Source organism: Rhinopithecus roxellana, chromosome 1 (genome assembly GCF_007565055.1).
Source record: "Rhinopithecus roxellana isolate Shanxi Qingling chromosome 1, ASM756505v1, whole genome shotgun sequence".
Taxonomy (NCBI): Eukaryota; Metazoa; Chordata; class Mammalia; order Primates; family Cercopithecidae; genus Rhinopithecus; species Rhinopithecus roxellana.
The window spans coordinates 55,304,719-55,323,718 of NC_044549.1; the positions used below are offsets into that span (position 1 = coordinate 55,304,719).

The window sequence follows — 19,000 nt, forward strand, 5'->3', positions numbered from 1 at the left end:
CAAACAGTGAACAGGCTTAGGTTCTTGAGTTAAGTTTTTAAAATGACACATAAATCATTGTTTCTACTACTATTTCAACATTCTCCTTTATTTCTGTCTTGATTTGGGAAACAATTTTGACTAATTTTACCTTTTTTCTCTGTCAAATGGGAAAGATCATTCCTGTTCTATCTCACAGGGCTGCTGCCAACACACAGAAGCAAGGTTTATACAACACCGATTTGTCTTCTACCAAGCGGACTGCAAATGATGTCTTGTTATTCACCGCAGACTTTACCATGACAAGACTGAAGAAAAAGCTCACATGCAACAGAAAAACAGCACTCCAAGTCTTCACTTTCAGTGAAGAGTAACAGAGGACACTTGTACTACATTGGCTTTAATCTTCCAGGGCCTGAGTCTGCTGTTCTTTGTCCTATAACTTGGTACCAGGAAGTGATTGTCTAAGTTCCACTCTTGACCAAAGTGTAAATATAACTTTCTGTATTAGCTCAAGGAATAAAAAGGCAGAATGGGACCTAATAACAGTTATCAAAAGTAGGCAGCTCTATGCTAGGTGGAATGGCAAGAGAGACAACATGTAGGACAGAACTAGAGGGAATAGGTCTAAAATGGAGCAAGAGGGATTCAGGTCAGACACTAGGATAAATTTCCACAATGGCTATACAATACTGGAAGTCATTATCAAAGCACACTTTAGGGTTTTCTTCAAGAAAGAAAAAGGCAGAGAAAAAGGCTGATGGGGTGATTTTAATCCTGCTTGAAGAGAATGGGCCTCTGGATAAAGTCCACAGAGAATTATTATAGGATTATCTTCCAACCCAAATGACTGACTGGCAAGCCTTACCTTCAAGATTTCTCCATCTGCATAAAGCACATACATGGTCACTTCAATATTCTTTTGTACACTCTTTCCTCCTCTCTCGAAATCCCCCTTCTCCAGGGTTAGGTACAAGTCATTGCGGATATCACCTGCGGGGAAAGAAATGCCACAACCTTATGACTCCAGAAGTCATACTGCCCCATTTTCACAGAGAACTAGGCTAGCATTTGGACCTTCTGGGGCTTGGGTGGCTGCTCAGGGCATTCCAAGCTTGGTTAATAATGATGGACATTCTACCAGTATCAGTGCAGCAGCACCCAGGTTGGTTAGTCATGTGTTCTCTAAGTTTGAGTTCTAAAGATGTTCACTACACCTTGTCAAGGGTGGAGAATCTTTCAGATTGTAGATACTCAGACTGCTCAGTCTTTCTCCCCTCAAGGAGAATGGCTGTAATGTAAGCCTCCCAAAGTGGGAAGATTCTAGAATCAACAGGAATAACATTTTAACATGCCTATGTTTTAACTACTAATCCCTCTTCTTTTCCCTCAAGAAGGGTTTCTCTTTTATAGATTTATACTTTTTATATGCTTTCTTTTTGCAATCCACATCCATTCTGACTAGAGGATATATTACTTTTCCTTCCTCCTGGAGGCTTTGTTCCAAATCCCATTGCCTGCTGGAGTGACAGGTAGAGGTCACTGGACTACCTGTCACTTTTTCTTCTTTTTGTTTGCAAGTGCACTGGAAGATCACTTTCCAGAAGCATAGGCAGTAAGGCAATGAGGCAACAATGTGTTGTGCTTTTTTGCTTCCCTGTGCTCTGACTCCAGCCCAATTTGCCCATCTCTGTTGTTCAAGACTGGGGAGGAGAAGCTCAAACTTCAAGTCTAAAATGACCCAAGTTATATCTTCCTTTTTAGGGTGATGAGTTGAGGGGAGACAGCATTGCCTGTTCATGTATAAGAGTGTACTTAGGCTGCTCTAAGTTCCTAAACCTTTAACATGACCAGTTTTATTCATATGAAAAAAATAGTAAAAGTTGTGGGGGCAACAAACTTCAAAGGGAAAAAAATGGCAAAGGAAAATGGGTAAGACCAAAATGACGATGTGTTAGCAGCCTGAAGAAACCAAATGAGAGGTAATGAAACAACTTGCAAAACATGGCAATTCGGAAATCAGGTATTTTTTTCTACTTCAGTTCTTAGAAAAACTGGTACATTTAAATATGTTACTACCTGGAATCACAATGATAGAAGCAGGGTTTGTTTTTGGTTAGCAAGTGGACTTTCTGGTTTGGTCAGAGATAAATGATAATGCTCTTTTTTGCACTGACTACCTTTCTAATAATGGAAGCATCTGAGTTTCTCTCATGCAGGAAACAGGAATAGACCAGGACTGGCACATATTTGAGGATTTCAGGGTCTTTGTGACTAGCCCTTCCATTATTCAGGTCATTTTCCTATCACAGGTATGCAATCTTGCAATCGTGGTTATTTGGTGGCATAATGAAGGTTCTCAAAATACTGTAGCTAAAGTGGGGAAGAAAAGTTCATGACAAGTAATTAATTATCCCTCAGGAGCCCTAAGAACTTTCCCTAATGTGTGAAAGCCATCTTCTTTCCCAAACAAGCAACCTTGAGGTTACCATGAAGGAAAAAGAAAATGTGTTTTGAAAATCATACCAAAATGCCACTGTTGCATATGTGGGATAGTCTGGAGGACCACATCTGCACAGACCCTTGGATTGGGAAGTGCCTCTGCTTTAAATTCTGATGAGTCTAGAATCTTAATCTGCTTCCTTTTGGACATTGCTGCTTGGGCCCTCCTGGTACACTATTTAAAGCACCCAGGAGTACAGGGTAGGTTTGGGTGGGGAAGACAGGTAGAACGAGAAAGGAAGCTCAAATTTATCAGTCTGTTACTGTCAGGACAGAGGCTGAATAAAGTCAGTCCTGAAAGTAAAATCCAAACTTAACTGAGAACTTTACTATGGCTTATTGCTATTTTTCTTCATTTTAACTTTCTCCTTTAAAGTCAGGTTACTGCTATTATAGTGGGATAAATCATAGTTACACCTGGAATTTTTAACAATTGAAACAGGCTTCTTATAAAGGTCTTTTAATTGCACATTAGTTTTCCTATGGAATTTAAGTAATAAAAGCTAACACAAAGTGAATAATCTAGAATTTTTTTATTATTTATTCTAAAATTCTAATTTTTATCCTTTTCTGAGTCAAACAGTCCAGAAAATTTTAATGCTTAATCTAAAGAATAGGTGCTTAGTTTAAATACTACCCTGATTTGAACTCTCTGGAAGTTATTCTCAAAATAATCTATGAGGTTTTTAAAAGCAGTTACCTGTTGGCTACCAGCAACATTATTGTAGGCTGTACAAACATTTTTAGTTTCTGTGGCTCTATACACAGGTTAAACAACAAACATGTCCTTCAAATGAAACATTTTCAAATTTTTCCTAGTTATATATTATATAGATTACTAATATAGAAAACTAGGGGCTGAGCATGGTGGCTCATACCTGTAATTCCTGCTATGGATTATAAGGAGGCTGAAGTGGGGAGATAGTTTGGGGCTAAGAGTTCCAGACTAGCCTGGGCAACATAGTGAGACTCTTCAAAAAAAAAATTTTTTTTTTAAATTAGCTAAACATGGTAGTGCACACCTGTAGTCCTAGCTACTCAGGAGGCTGAGGAGGGAGGATTGCTTGAGCCCAGGAGTTTGAGGCTGCAGTGAGCTATGATCATGCCAGTGTACTTCAGCCTGGGTGACAGAGTGAGACACTGTCTCTTAAAAATAAATAAATAGATAAATAAATAAATAAATAAAATTAGTGTCTTGGAGATTGTTAATGACAGAATTTGATCTGTGTTGACCATACAGAGATATGCTCAGTTTCTGGGCAGAGCATTTTAAGGTAAAATGCCAGTTTCAAAATGGAAGGATTAAGCTACATATTCCTGTAGTTTTCATTTTTTAAAAAAACAGAATGCCCTTGGTGCTCATCTAGCTGAGAAAATTTATCAATACAAGTAATTGTACCCTCTGAGTTACAGACTGAAGCAGTTTATTTTCATCAGGTCTTTAGCTGCTCTTCATTTGGCGAACAGACCTGTCTAGACTAGAACTATTCTCAGCCAGGTTAGGTATTAGGCTACTGGGCTTATGGGTTGCAATTATGCAATTATGGTTTCAATTTCAAGAGCGGCAATTTGTGAAAATGAATGTTGCTGGGAGGGAGAGGCTTCTTGTCAAAATCTCTCTGGGGGATCATTTCAATCAAGCTCTCCACTAATTCTCTTGGAACTAGAAGAAAACATAAGCAGAAGCAAATGTGAAAAGCTCCAGGGATCTATTGACCCAGGCCTGCCTGCCTACCTTACAGATAGCCTTCCATGGTTCCCCCACTCTTCAGCTGTCCCTATTGCATGTTACATGTTCACAAAACCTACCAGTGGGATCATGCCTTTGGGTTAAGGTTCTGTTTCCAAGAGGCTCCTGTAAACTTTGGCACTAACTGCCAGGAAATATTACCAGGAGAGACAGGCATGAGGGCAGGCACATTACAATGAAGATGAGAAAGAGAAAGATGGAGCAGTGGTTTTGGAGGTTAGTTTGCATACCAGTGCCTGGATGATTGCATTCGAACCACCTGGGGAACTTGTTGAAAACAGATTTCTAGCATACACACCTTGAAATTCCAGTGGGTCTTGTGTACATATATTTTTTTTTAAATCACCAAGTGATTCTGATGTTCTTCATTGTTTAACACTAAGAAACCAGAACATGGAGGTCTGCTGGGAGGACACTGATGGAGTTTGGGTAGGGGTGGAGGACTGGGCAACTCTTAGGCAGCATGGAGGAGTGCTGAGAGGGTGAGTCTTTACAAGAAGTAGGAGTAGGTATTTCTGAGGGTAGCCCTGATGATGGGTCTCTCTTTTAGGAAGGACCTTGGGCAGCCCTGACTCCCTTTGTTAAGTGCCTTCTGCTTCCTAAGGTTGGCAGGGTATCTTACAGCATCAGTAATGCCTTACATTGAGTGCTTAGTGCCTGGGTGACATCCATTAGAGTTTCCTGAATGAAGTGGAATGATTTGAGTTTTTTCTTATAAGAGGGTCTTGGAATAAAATATCTGTCCCTTTCACAGTCTCACAGGATCTGTTGATACAGCTGCACTCAGAAAACTGGGCACTTAAGTTTACAGGAGTTGACAAACGTTTTCTATAAAAGACTAAATAGTAAATATTTTAGGTTTTGTTGGCTACGTATGTCTCTGGCAGGTGTTCTTTGTTTTTACAACACTTTTAACACATAAAAGAAAAACATTCTTAGCTAGCAAGAAGTACAAAAATAGGCTGTTGGCTGGATTTGGCCCATAGGCTATAGTTTACTGATACCTGGCTAGAAACGTTTATGTGTGAAGAACAGCTGCACTACACTGCAACTGCACATCAAAAATACAGATTGTTGTGTGCCTAGACAAACAGCTACTGGGACAAAGCAAGGTAATGAACCTGGGGCTATGTTATTATGACAGGGATTGGCCTGGAATACTCTGAGGTGCTTATGGAGTAAGCGATCTTAAAAGTAAACAGTGCTGTTCAACCACCAGAAATCTTAGGGGGATAGATAGGGAGCTCTGTGACAGACGAGTGACAGGTCTGATCCTCTGAAGACCTGCATCCTGGTGACTCTGGAGAAACAGTTCATGATGTGTTTGCAGATTTCTTCTGAGAGTAGTCTCAGAGGTCTCCCAACCTCTGAAGTCTAGCTCAGACACCAGAACATTTGTTAGCAAGAGAATCTCTTGCCAGATACTCCAGTACTACTTGGAACTTGGGGCCAAATGTTTCATTAGTGCTAGCCTATGTGGAATTCCATCCCAGCAGAAATAACCTGGGAAGGCTCAAACAAGTTTGGCCAGTCAAAATCTGATATGAGTTCTTTATTATATCCACATTCCTTCTGTATAAACTACTCACACTTCGTATTAGGAGGCTCTGGGTTCAAGTATTTATATATATATATATATATATATATATATATATATATTTTTTTTTTTTTTTGGGGGGGGTGATGGAGTCTCGCTCTGTTGCCAAGGCTGGTATACAGTGGCACAATCTTGGCTTACTGCAACCTCCACTAACCGGGTTCAAGCGATTCTCCAGCCTCAGTCTCCTGAGTAGCTGGGATTAAAGGCTCCCGCCACCACGCTGAGCTATTTTTTAATTTTTAGTAGTGATGGGGTTTCACCATGTTGGCCAGGCTGGTCTGGAACTCCTGACCTCAGGTGATCCGCCTGCTTTGGCCTCCCAAAGTGCTGGGATTACACATGTGAGCCACCACACACCACCCAATAATATTTAATACTATATTATTTATACCTTGTCTACTTCTAGACAGGATTAGGAGGGGTTTCTATAGATGTGCTTTCTCTTCCTTAAGATCATGTAGATGAGAACTGACTTTCTTTCAGTACAATTGGGATGATGCCAAGCCTATCTGTTGGAAGAATAGAAGGATGTCTCCTAACAGTATACATGGAAATGTAGCGATGTCAGCTACCATTTAACTTGGATGGTTTTAGGTATGTAACCAATGGAGTATTCTTATTTTCCTGAGGAAGAGACAAAAAGAAAAAAGAAACGCTCTTGAGAGGACTTCTTTAGAGTACCCAGGAAAGGAGGATTCTTTCTTTTTCTTACCATGTCTTTGGTGTCACACTTCCGGTTTCCATTGCAACAAAGTCAGTGATGCTCTTTGCTCTAACAGGATGAAAGGTATGGGCATAGTGTGACATCACTACATATAGTTTTTCTTTTCTTGAATCAGGGATGTGATGATCTTCCAACCTCTTTTGAGACTAGATGTGATTATTCTTAAACCATCCCTTAGATACACTGCCATAGCCTCATTTGACACTCAGATTGACCAGCGCTATGAACCCACTTGTGGTAAACAACGTCATTGCTCCCCTTGAGGAAAGCTTTCTTCCAAAAACTATGTCTCTGTTAGTTTGCCTTTTCATGTGAAGTATGTCCCAACAAAGCCAAAAAGAGAAGCTTTCTGCCTTTCTGATTCTTTGTGGCTTGGAGTAAGCACGATTCCTTTTCTTTTCAATGAATGCAACTGATCAGTCTCACACAAAAATTGTTTCCTGTATCTATACACCTTAAGCTTGTTAAGATTTTCTAGACCCAGTTTCTTCAGATCTTAGCGAATACTCAAAAGTAATACATAGTGCTATAGGATGGGCTGGTAGCTTTTCTTTTCATGTCTTGTCAGTTACCCAAGAAGGTGAGGCTGATGAGGATTATTAATATGTACATGACACCCCACCCCAGTATTGCAACATTCCATGAAACAAATGAAGATGAGAACAAAGCAGGCAATAAGCAGACAGAGCACACAAAAGACAGAACTTACACCCAACTATCTTCATCTCTGCATCAGAAAGAAAGGGACGAAAATGAAGGGACAGCACAGAGAAAAACAAGAACAATTAAGACAAACAGGAAAAGAAAGAAACATCACTTGAAGGTCAGTGATGAAACATGCACATTTCTGTCAGGAGTCAAAGAAAAGGACAGAGTGTGTTTCTGAGCACAAGGGGAAGAGTCAGAGGGTCCTCTAAAAGGATGTTATGCCTATATAGCTGCCTTCTAATAGATACGTCCAGAGGGGAGGAGTAATTGAGTACAGGGAATCAAGAAGGGGAGAAGCATCCATAAGCAGAGTACTTTCTAGGACATGGTTCTCAAAGGGGGTCCCAGACCAGCAGCATCACCATTATATGAGAGCTTGTGAGAGATGCAAATTGCCAGGTCCCACCACAATCCTACTAAGTTAGAAACTCTTGGGGTGGGCCCAGAAATCTGTGTTTTATGGGCCTTGCAGGTGATTCTGAAGCACACTAAGGTTTGGGAACCACTGCTTTAGGAAAAAAACTTAGTCATCTGTTAGAACAACATAATGAATCGTAGATGGGCTTCTTATGACAAGACAGAAAACCATTTAATATGAAATTTGGCTCATATCACCTACAGTCAATGATAACTTTAGAAATTCAAGGCCTAGAAAACAGGTTAAATCATTGTATTTCCCAAAGAACCATGACAAAGCCCTTTATTTCCACTGACTACAGGGTACAGACTTTCCAGGAAAGCAAAGAAAGAGAGCCATAGCAAGTGGTGGCACATCTCTGCTGGCTTAGACATGGTCTGAAGAAGGGTACAGTCCCTTCTTGAGCAAGAGGTTTTCGTTTGGTTTTGGTTTTGAGACAAGTTCTGCTCTGTTGCACAGGCTGGAGTGCAGTGACACTATCTTGGCTCACTGCAACTTTCATCTCCCGGGTTTAAGCAATTCCCATGTCTCAACCTCCTGAATATCTGGGACTACAGGTGCACGCCACCATGCCCAGTTAATTTTTGCTTTTTTTTTTTTTTTTTTTTTTTTTTTTTTTAGAGATGGGGTCTTGCCATATTGGCCAGGCTGGTCTTGAATGTCTGACCTCAGGTGATTCACCTGCCTCGGCCTCCCAAAGTGCTAGGATTACAGGCGTGAGTCACCGCGTCTGACCAAGCAAGAGGTTTTATTTTATTTTAATGTTTTTGTTTGAGTTGGGGTCTCGCTCTGTCACCCAGGCTGGAGTGCAGTGGTGCCATCTTGGCTCACTGCAACCTCCACCTCCCAGGTTCAAGTGATTCTCCTGCCTCAGACTCCTGAGGAGCCAGGATTACAGGCGCCCACCACCACCCCTGGGCTAATTTTTGTATTTTCAGTAGAGATGGGGTTTCACCATGTTGGCCAGGCTGGTCTTGAATGCCTGACCTCAAGTGATCTGCCTGCCTTGGCCTGCCAAAGTGCTGGGATTACAGGCATGAGCCACTGAGCCTGGCCCGAGTTAGAGGTTTTAAATCATTTCTTTCAGGTTATACATTTTTGGCTAACCGTTTTCTTTAAAGTTCTATTATAGCTAATTCTGACACAGGAGCTACAGAAAACAATGTTAACATCAACTTGTTTACCTGGAACACCTGTCCTGTTTGTCTTGCCTGCCCATCTTCTTAAAAAATCTAGAAAAGGACTAAAAGTGTGCCATAGAGTTATTATTAGCTTTTGTACTTCACTAAAATGAGTTCAGAAGGAAAGAAAAAGTATCCACTGAAATATGGTGATCAACTAACAAAAGGTTATATGCTCAGTTTAAAAAAAAGTGGCTAGGCTGGGCGCGGTGGCTCAAGCCTGTAATCCCAGCACTTTGGGAGCCCGAGACGGGCGGATCACAAGGTCAGGAGATCGAGACCATCCTGGCTAACACTGTGAAACCCCGTCTCTACTAAAAAATACAAAAAACTAGCCGGGCGAGGTGGCGGGCGCCTGTAGTCCCAGCTACTCGGGAGGCTGAGGCAGGAGAATGGCGTAAACCCGGGAGGCGGAGCTTGCAGTGAGCTGAGATCCGGCCACTGCACTCCAGCCTGGGCGACAGAGCGAGACTCCATCTCAAAAAAAAAAAAAAAAAAAAAGTGGCTAAATTTCTCATATCTATTTGTTCTTCCATAATCTAAGATGGCATTTCCTGGGTTGGCTCCCAGAGCATCAGCAGTATCACTGTTGCCTCTTGCTCATTACCAAGGGTCATGAGCAGAACTGAATGGCTGTGTAGTCATGGCCTCAGTCATGGAAGAGCAGAATATCTCATGCTCACATCATCCCTGTGATATGTATGTATGCTCTCATGGAAAGCAATGGTAGAATGCCAAGAAGATCTTTTTAGAAATCATATGTTAGCTACTGGTGTGGCTAGACCTTGTGTGAACTCTCCCTTACAGCTTTGCTAGTATGCTTTGACAAGGACCTATCTGGGCCATCCTGACCAAAAAAAAAAAAAAAGACCTTTCCAAATGAGTGTTTGATAGTTTCTGCCAAATGCTGGATAGTTTTAAAATAAGGATCACAGTTTATGAATAATTCTAGTTTTTTCATTTACTTTAATTTCTCAGACTTATCATGCTGTCATGGTCACAGTTACTGACATGATTTCTTTCCTTCTTATTTCTCGACATGTTCATGGGTCAAGAAGATGAAGTTGCAATTTCTTGTAACTTGGTCACACCAGCACTGTGAGAGCTGAGGGACTGCACAACTCAAGTAAAACACTCTCACAGATGATGGGTGGACTAGCTGCAGGTAGAGATGTGGCCAGGGTTTGAAAAAGACTCCTAAGGATTTCTTAACAGTCACTGTTTCCCCAGACAGGCTGACCACAATGTAAAACACTCCTGCATACTTTTCCTGCTGATCCAATAGGACCTGCAGGTACAGTCCTATCACTTTGCCCAGGGACTGCAAACCTACAATTGACAGTATATTGGGGCATATTAAGGGGGAAATGAGAGTTGTTAACAGCCCACAACCCTGGGAGTGGCCATCTGTGCAAAAGTTCTTTTCTCTGGAAGAGAAAGGATGGAAGAGGGGGCAGATTATGCAAAAGGGCTGCTCTGCCTATGAATCAGTCCTCACTTTCGGCTATAGCGCTCAGTACTTCAAAGGCAGGCTCACAGCCCCACCCTGGGCCTGCCAGGACTGCCCAGTATCTCTGCCTTGTGGGGAAAATCATATGATGATACCTTAGCTGCCCAGAGGGAAAATCCCCTTAACCTCAGCTTGCCTCACCAATGCTTGAAATTGCACATTTCCACAGTCATGTCTAGCTGTGTGCCAATGATACGAAGAGACGCAGAGTATCCTAAAAAAGATTTCTTTCCACAGATGAGATTTTGACAATGTAACTTAAAATCAAATTTTGCTTAAATACATTTTTGACTGAAGCTTGTTCCTTTCTAGTCTCTGATCACTTGGTTTTAATCCCAGGAGTATGTGAAGACTATCAGGAAGGTAGTATCTGAATCTTAGAAAAGTTCTTAAGAGAAAAGAAGGACTTTAAGTATATCCCCTTGGGATACATTCCACCACATAAACCTAGATATTTAATTTTTAAAAGATCACCAGGTTGATTTTGGTATCCATTTATTCTTTTTTCAATTTTGGTAACTTTTTTTTTGTTTGTTTTTTGTTTTTTTTTCTGAGACGGAGTTTCCCTCTGTCTCCCAGTCTGGAGTGCAGTGGTGCGATCTCGGTTCACTGCAAACTCCACTTCCTGGGTTCACGCCATTCTCCTGCCTCAGCCTCCGAAGTGGCTGGGACTACAGGCGCCCACCACCATGCCCGGCTAATTTTTTGTATTTTTAGTAGAGACAGGGTTTCACCGTGTTAGCCAGGATGGTCTCGATCTCCTGACCTCCTGATCTGCCCGCCTCAGCCTCCCAAAGTGCTGGGATTATAGGCGTGAGCCACTGCGCCCGGCCCTTTTTTTTTTTTTCATAGTCAAGAAGCCTGACTATGCTTGGGCTCTTTTCGTAATTAGCAGCCTAGAAAGAGCTAAGAAAGGTGTCACGACAGGATGGTAGAAGTGTCCTGTGGCGGTCATTACCCCTACAACAGCTTTCATAAGCATGAAGTCTCCCTAGCATTTAGAGAAAAACATAATTGATCTACTAGCCTATGTTTCCCATCCAAAAGACTCTCCTGTGTGCATCAGTAGAAGATGAAGGCTGTGCGTAGCAGCTTGCTCTGCATTTACAGTGTCTATGGAGAGAAAATGAAGGTGACAGGAAATAAATCTGGGCATAGCCTGGGAAGTTGGAAGGCAGCTGGAACCCATCACATAGGCCTTCTCTATGGCCAAGCTACCCAACCCTTTGTGTATGTGCTGGCAAATGCTTCCAACAAGAGAATTTAGTGAACCACCATGAAGAACTCCAAATAAGTGATATTTAAAGTGATCACAATCAGTTCAGTCTAGTCTGGCCTGGCCCTTTACAATAAAAGCAAATAAGCTTTCAGCAGAGCATTAAAACTCAACTGAGGCCAGATGTAGTGGCTCAAGTCTGTAATCCCAGCACTTTGGGAGGCCAAGGTCAGGAGTTCAAGACCAGTATGCCAGTACTGGATCACTTGAGGTCAGGAGTTCGAGACCAGTCTGGCCAACATGGTGAAACCTGTCTCTACAAAAATTACAAAAATTAGGCAGGTGTGGCAGTGTACATGTGTAGTCCCAGCTACTCGGGAGGCTGAGGCAGGAGAATCGCTTGAACCTAGGGGGTGGAGTTTGCAGTGAGCCAAGATAGCGCCACTGCATTCCAGCGTGGGCAACAGAGTAAGACTCTGTCTCAAAACAAACAAACAAACAAAAAACAACAACAACAAAAAACTCAACTGAGAGGGTAGGTCCACTCCTCCTATAATCTATTCAGACAACCAGACATTTACCTGTTCTAATCTTCTTCTCCTTATTTGCATCTTCTCTGGTTATCTGGACACCTACCATCCATCTGAACCATGCCTCTACCCCTTCTTCATTCCTGATAACTCCCTTGGCTCTGATGCCCCATTGGGATCCACTTTTCCAGTCCTACCCACGTCTGCCTAATTAGAAAACATGAACCTGATATCGACCTACTGGGACCACAATTGAGGGTCAATGCATTCCCAATTTGTGCCCTGGCTCTCCACTGGGCATTAGATGAAATGGGTGAGACAATTCCTGAGAAGCTGACCAGGTAGTGCTATATTCACAATGTCTAACTTATACCATTTGCCTGATCTATTTTTCTGATACATGAAAATGGAAAGGTATCTACTATTCCTACACATATGGGATTCACTGATACTACACGCATATATTTTGATATATTTTTCCCCTTAAGCAGGAAGTTCTTGTGAGACAATTATCTTCTAAGAAAAGGAAGGAAGAGTATAAAAACTCTCCATGAAGGTTCCATATTCACTCCTACCATCCAGCCTTCATAGAAGACAACAAAGCCTACCTATCTGCTGGAATGTCATGTTGCACTGGTGAATGCAATGTAGGGGCTTCTGGAAAAGAACAAATGCCTATAAGAGCCGAAGGGCCATTGACTGCAGACTGCAGTAAGCAACCTGACTTGGGATGTGGGAGATTTTAATAGTTGCAGGTCTCCTCCATAGCACAGTTCACCACCTTCTCAGGAGGGGAGCACTAGACTCCATCCTAACCCATCTACCTTCCCAGCCCCAAGCAGTTCTGCATACCTGGCATAATGACATCAGGAAATCCCAATTTTCTTGTAATTGCCAATCCCCTATTAAATATCATGGGATTTTCTCTCCGAATCTGTTCCATGTCTCCACGAAGAAGCTGCAGAGAAATGATGAGACCTGCAAAACCAAAAGCATTTTCTTAGAATCACAGTTCTACCCTGTTATATAGTACTAGAAAAGACATAGTCACGTTTTCCAGAAGAAAATTTGCAAAGTTCAGCAAAATTCTTGAGAAAAACTTTGAGGCAAAAAGTGTAAGTTATTTTCAAGAAACATTTTGGAAAGCTAAAGAAATTTAAGTCAAAGTGACCCCAATAACCCAGAAAACTAGTCTATTAAACACAGACCGAGGTCTGGGAGATTGAGTTGTCTCTCCCTCCGTTCCCCAGCATCCAACTAGGGTCCAGCTGGCCCTACTGAATGAGAGGGTTGAACTACATAAGTTATATATTTAGGAACCTAGAGAAATCTATAGAGTAGAAACAAGCATGACCAAAGAAGACCTTCAGTCAGGGCATCCCAAATATGAGAAATGAGCAAGCTAAGATGTGCTGTGTTTTATGCTGGGAGTATGTCAAAGTGTGGGAAGTAACTTGCTAGTTTAATCTTGCACTGGCTAGCAACAGAGGAGACATCACATTCTGCAAAGAAAAGAGGGTGCTTTTGCGGGACTAACCAAGCCTTGACTCCATGAGGATTTCAGATCCTCCACATGATCTTTAATCAAAACTTGGAAGTATTTGAAATATCCCCCCAGGTGAGCTGCCTTCTGGCTCATTACTTACACCCTTGGAGTTGTGCACAAAGCTAGAATCTCCTGAAATTTCCACCTCCACAGCATCCTCCTGAGGGTCCCCTCTGCAGCTACTGGCTAGAAGGCTGTAACAGTCAAGCCTCTATGGAATTAGGAAGCGTTACCTCTATAACTGTGAATGGGTTTAGCTGTTAACAGGATGAAGAATTTAGGCGTTGATCTATGGGTTGAGAGGAGGCACCCTCATTGGTCTATAAACTTGTGAGTTAAATAGCAGATGAACATCTATAGAAATGAGGGAATAAGGTGTTATGATAATGAATACAATTAGAAGAGTCGTAGCTGGAATGGAGATAGTAACAAGTAGAATTGTAAAATAAGAATGGTCTAGGAATGGGGAGGGAGGAGGGAATGGAAAAGTAGTCAAAGACAGAAGTCAGATAGAAGGGTTACAGATATTTTATCTGGCAAGAAAAGTATGCCAGTAGCCAGGAATATGTACTCTCAGAGGTGGGCCAAGGGATGAAATACGGTTCTACTACAGCCCAGACAGAACCTCAAGATTATCTTGTTGCTTCTACTAAACTCATGCTTCCCAAGAAACCTTGGGATTACAAACATGGTATCTCAAGTGTCATTAACACCAGGATCACAGTGCCCTGAAAAGGCAAACATACAGTATTCCAGTTGGCATTCTGGTTAGATAATCAGTGTTTAAGATTTCAGCCCCTCTAAAGTAATTATCTTAAACCTAATCACTGTCGGACTAAACTGCAATTAGTTTATGAACCTGAAAGGCTGGGAGCCATTACCAAAACCACAATAATCTTTGTAGAGAACAGTTTAGGATATATCTGCTCTCCCCTCATAACCCTAACTTATTCATCTTTGTTGTGTTTACGTAGCTATCAAATCATATCCTCTGGGTAAACAGAAATCAGACTTACAAAACAGCCCAGCATGAGCAAATAGCTGGGGATGAAAGTCTCCGTAATTTGAGGGAGTTGCGGTTGGAGGGCAAAAGCCAAAAAAAAAAAAAAAAAAAAAAAAAAAAAAAAAAAAAAAAAATCAGTGGGTGTACTCTAACCATTCTGCATTGGCAAGGGTTTATTTAAGTACTTGCTGACTGCCTTTTGTCTCTGCATTTTCTGAGCAACCAAAACGGCCTATAGATGCAAAGCGAAACTCATGAAGATGTTGACTAAAGGTGCTGAGAGTATCACAATTAGTTTTTGAGCTACCCAAAGGGATCCTAAAGAGCTGCTCTCTACTTCTAAACGTAACAAATAAGAGAAAACCTTCAAGTTCATGCAAGAGATCAGATGAAAAGACATGCAAAGAATGAAAGAAATCACCAATGGAGGCTATAAAAACTGTATGTCCTTTTGTAGAGATGGGATCCTGGAACTTGTGGGTTTCCTTTCTAGTTCTGAAACCCTGTGTTGGTATGAAGCACATACCAAATAATGCTAAGGCATGATTCTGGGCACAAGAGAGCCTTCATAGTTCAGAAAAGTGACCCACTCACTCACCCAGTATGCAACCAGTCCCTTGGCAACACTTGATGTTCTACCTGACTATCATCTCAATGGGGCCCTCAAATCAAAGAATTTGAAAATAACAAAGTCTATACAATTTCTCCATTAATCTGGTCTCACTGATCACCTGATACAAGAAAACCATTTTCTTACTGAACCTCTTATCGGATTAAAGACTGACCCACAAAAAGTAACTGGACAAATTAACACCTGTGTAAAATATTGGAGGGCACCAACTTGACTCTGTTCTTGTGCCACACGCCCCCACCCCTCCTTGTGGAAATGCTGGATGAGGATTAATTATATAAATTAATGTCAGCCCAAGATATGGAAATAAATTGTAGTTAACATTCATTTTAAAATAAATAGAAAACTTGTGTGTCAACTGCTTTATCTTCACTTGTCCTTAATACTCTTCATGCTACTACTGGAACTGTTAAAAGTTCAGTTTGTAGCTACATATCCAAGAGGCCAACAATGGAAATGAAGACCCACATCTATTAAAGTTCACATAAAAGAGTTATTGCTGGATGATACATTTACTCTCAGCATTCAAACCCAGTATAGCAATTGCTTCTGCATTTTTAAATTATGTGACTTGAAGGAAAAGCACTAATGACTTCGGAAACAGAACTGCAAGGCAATGACCTGCCCACAATATTTAACAAAGATGAGTAAAAATTTATAGCAAAGTAAACTGATTTTTAATAAAGATGTATCTTTAATTAAGCAGACTAATAAAGACCTGAAATATTCCTTGAGCAATCTATAAAATTCTCTGACACGAAGACCCCAGAGTCCTGCAGTAGAAAACCCATGCTCAGAAGCTTGGCAACTGAGTAGAAAGGTCAAAGGTCTGGAGTCTGGAGACCTGGGTTCTATCCTTGTTCAGCCACTAAGTCATTTTGCTAAGCTTCAGTTTCCTCATTTATTTAATGAGGGGGTTGAAACAGGTGATTTCTAAGGTCTCAGCTAGTTTCTAACATACTTCAAAAAGAAGCAGCCTGTTCCTCCTACTGACTTTTCCACAACTACACAGACCTCCTCTCATTATAGCCATCCCAACTGAGGCTCTCTGAAGTCTGTGGTGTCCCACAGAGAGGTCTTTCTAACACTGTTTAAATGGCAAGTGTCTGTGAGTTCTAGACAAAAATCAGACACAGCACATGGCACAGTCCCTGCTCGCTCTGGGGAGCAAGACAAATCTCATCATCTTAACCTGGTGAAGCAATGGTAGAAGTTGCTCTTTCACGAATTAGTACTACCATCTCTCTTTTTAAATATTCTCTATATGTTTTAATCATACTATGTCCCAAGAATGTGCAGTCAAGGGCACTTCTTTATAAATCAAATAAGTAAATAAAGCAAAGAACATGACAAATATTGATGTGAATTGTAGTTTCCCAAATTGCTAGTAACTTTCCTACATTTTCAAAATAAATTTTTTTTTTTTTTTTTTTTTTTTTTTGAGATGGAGTCTCGCTCTGTCACCCAGGCTGGAGTGCTGTGGCCGGATCTCAGCTCACTGCAAGCTCCGCCTCCCGGGTTTACGCCATTCTCCTGCCTCAGCCTCCCGAGTAGCTGGGACTACAGGCGCCGCCACGTTGCCCGGCTAGTTTTTTGTAGTTTTTAGTAGAGACGGGGTTTCACCGTGTTAGCCAGGATGGTCTCGATCTCCTGACCTCGTGATCCGCCCGTCTCGGCCTCCCAAAGCGCTGGGATTACAGGCTTGAGCCACCGCGCCCGGCCCAAAATAAAATTTTATTTGTCTCTTGCGTTAGCCTAGATTTAGCACACTGCATGGAGCTACTTGGCATCCAGGCACATGTATAAGGGAAAACTGTCATTTAAAAATAGTGAGAGGCTCTCAGATATCGCCTAAACCCCCACTAGGGTTTTAGAGGAATCAAGTTGTTACCGCTGAAGGTCTCAATCTTGGCAGTCTCTGGTGTGGATCTCCTCTAAGGATCCTCCTAGTCAAGTATCTGCTCACCCCAACAGAGAAAAAACAAAGTTTTCTACAACATGTACTACTCTTTAGAAACTGCTTGCCTCTCAGTGATTTTACACTGTCATTTAAGGACAACTTATAATTTCCAACAAGGTCTATGCAAGTTAAAACAAAGAGGATTATGTAAAAGAGGTTATAAAATGATTTAGAGGTAAAAACTATCAGGAGTAACCTGGTTCTGCGTAAATTAGATAGCTATTTGCAAGGGTCTATAAAGGCACATAGGCTTTTATTTATTTTTATTTTTATTTTTATTTTTGAGACGGAGTCTCACTCTGTCACCCAGGCTGGGGTGCAGTGGCCGGATCTCAGCTCACTGCAAGTCCCGCCTCCCCGGGTTCACGCCATTCTCCTGCCTCAGCCTCCCGAGTAGCTGGGACTACAGGCGCCCGCCACCTCGCCCAGCTAGTTTTTTGTATTTTTTAGTAGAGACGGGGTTTCACTGTGTTAGCCAGGATGGTCTCGATCTCCTGACCTTGTGATCCGCCCGTCTCGGGCTCCCAAAGTGCTGGGATTACAGGCTTGAGCCACCGCGCCCGGCCGCACATAGGCTTTTAAATAATGTTTCTAATTTAATCAAGCATTAATGTTTAACTTAGAAAACAATACAATATGTAGAACTGTACTGAGATTTTATAGAAATTATTTAAACAGAGTTTTTAAAGAAAGGAAGGGAAAAGGAAAAGGAGAAGTTGAGCTAAAATGAAGCTTCTTTGAAATAAAGATTTTCCATTCTAGTTTCAGAATGACTGATACTGACAGACTAATCACTGATTCTATTATGGTCAGTCTTTCAGAAATAGAAAGAGAAGTGTGTAATGTCTATATCTATATAGATACCTAGCTATATATATAGAGAGATATTTATTTGGCTGCGTATAATCTTTTTTAGGCAAACATAGACTTCACAATGTAACAAACCCTGCAATATTTTTGCTCACTCTGGATTTGAATTAGAACTCAAGTTACCTATCAAAGCATATAGAACTCATCCTAGAAAAAGCAGAAAATGTATTTTGGTCAGCAGATATTAGGGAAGGCCTCAAATTACTACAAAAAGAATGAGTAGGAAATGCCTGGACAGAATAAATGTCTGTAGGGAATACAGCAGGCAATCTGCACCAACCAACTGAAGTACTATATGATTAGCAACTACAAATGCAACACAAAATGTTCTAGTCAGAGAAGTACCTCACCATGGCTGGCGCTGGGGGCAGAGTACTTGGCACTGGACTTTCGGATGATGTTCTCGTGGATCTGGGACCACTCACTCTCATTGTTGCACCTATAACAGAAGGACAGGTGTTATAGCACTCAAGTATTTTAAACACCTGGTCTGATGTTCCAATGTGTAACACTTAAGTTCGAAGGGAAAAGGATCCCTCACTTTCCTAAAGAAATGGTGTTATGTTTTACTAAATTAAACAAGGCTCATTTCCTATTAAGCACAAAAGACATACTTGGGCAAAGGATAGAAACTCTAAAATGAATCCCTACAAATATTTAATTGGCAAAATTCCTTCTCTCAGAAGTAACACTATCCCACATGAAACGTTGTTTCTTTTCTAGCACCCATTGCATGCGTGCACACAGACATATAAACAGGTCCCAGAGGAAAGTTCCTGATAAGAGGAAAAACATTTCCTCTCAACAAGTACTACTGTTTAGAAACTGCTTTGGCATTGGTTTTTTACTATCATACAACTGTCATTATGACT

General features: G+C 41.4%; 1 protein-coding gene across 7 annotated transcripts in view; it reads right to left on the reverse strand.

Annotated features, from left to right (window-relative positions):
• The window catches only part of DOCK3 (dedicator of cytokinesis 3), a 666,839-nt gene that overhangs the window by 149,885 nt on the left and 497,954 nt on the right, over window positions 1-19,000 (reverse strand). For all 7 annotated transcript variants that reach the window (XM_030934847.1, XM_030934917.1, XM_030934886.1 and 4 more), the window contains 3 exons: window positions 18,479-18,567; window positions 12,971-13,096; window positions 848-972 (listed from right to left, as the gene is read on the reverse strand). In XM_030934847.1, coding sequence (XP_030790707.1) covers window positions 848-972; window positions 12,971-13,096; window positions 18,479-18,567 — 340 coding nt within the window. The remainder of the gene's footprint in view (window positions 1-847; window positions 973-12,970; window positions 13,097-18,478; window positions 18,568-19,000) is intronic.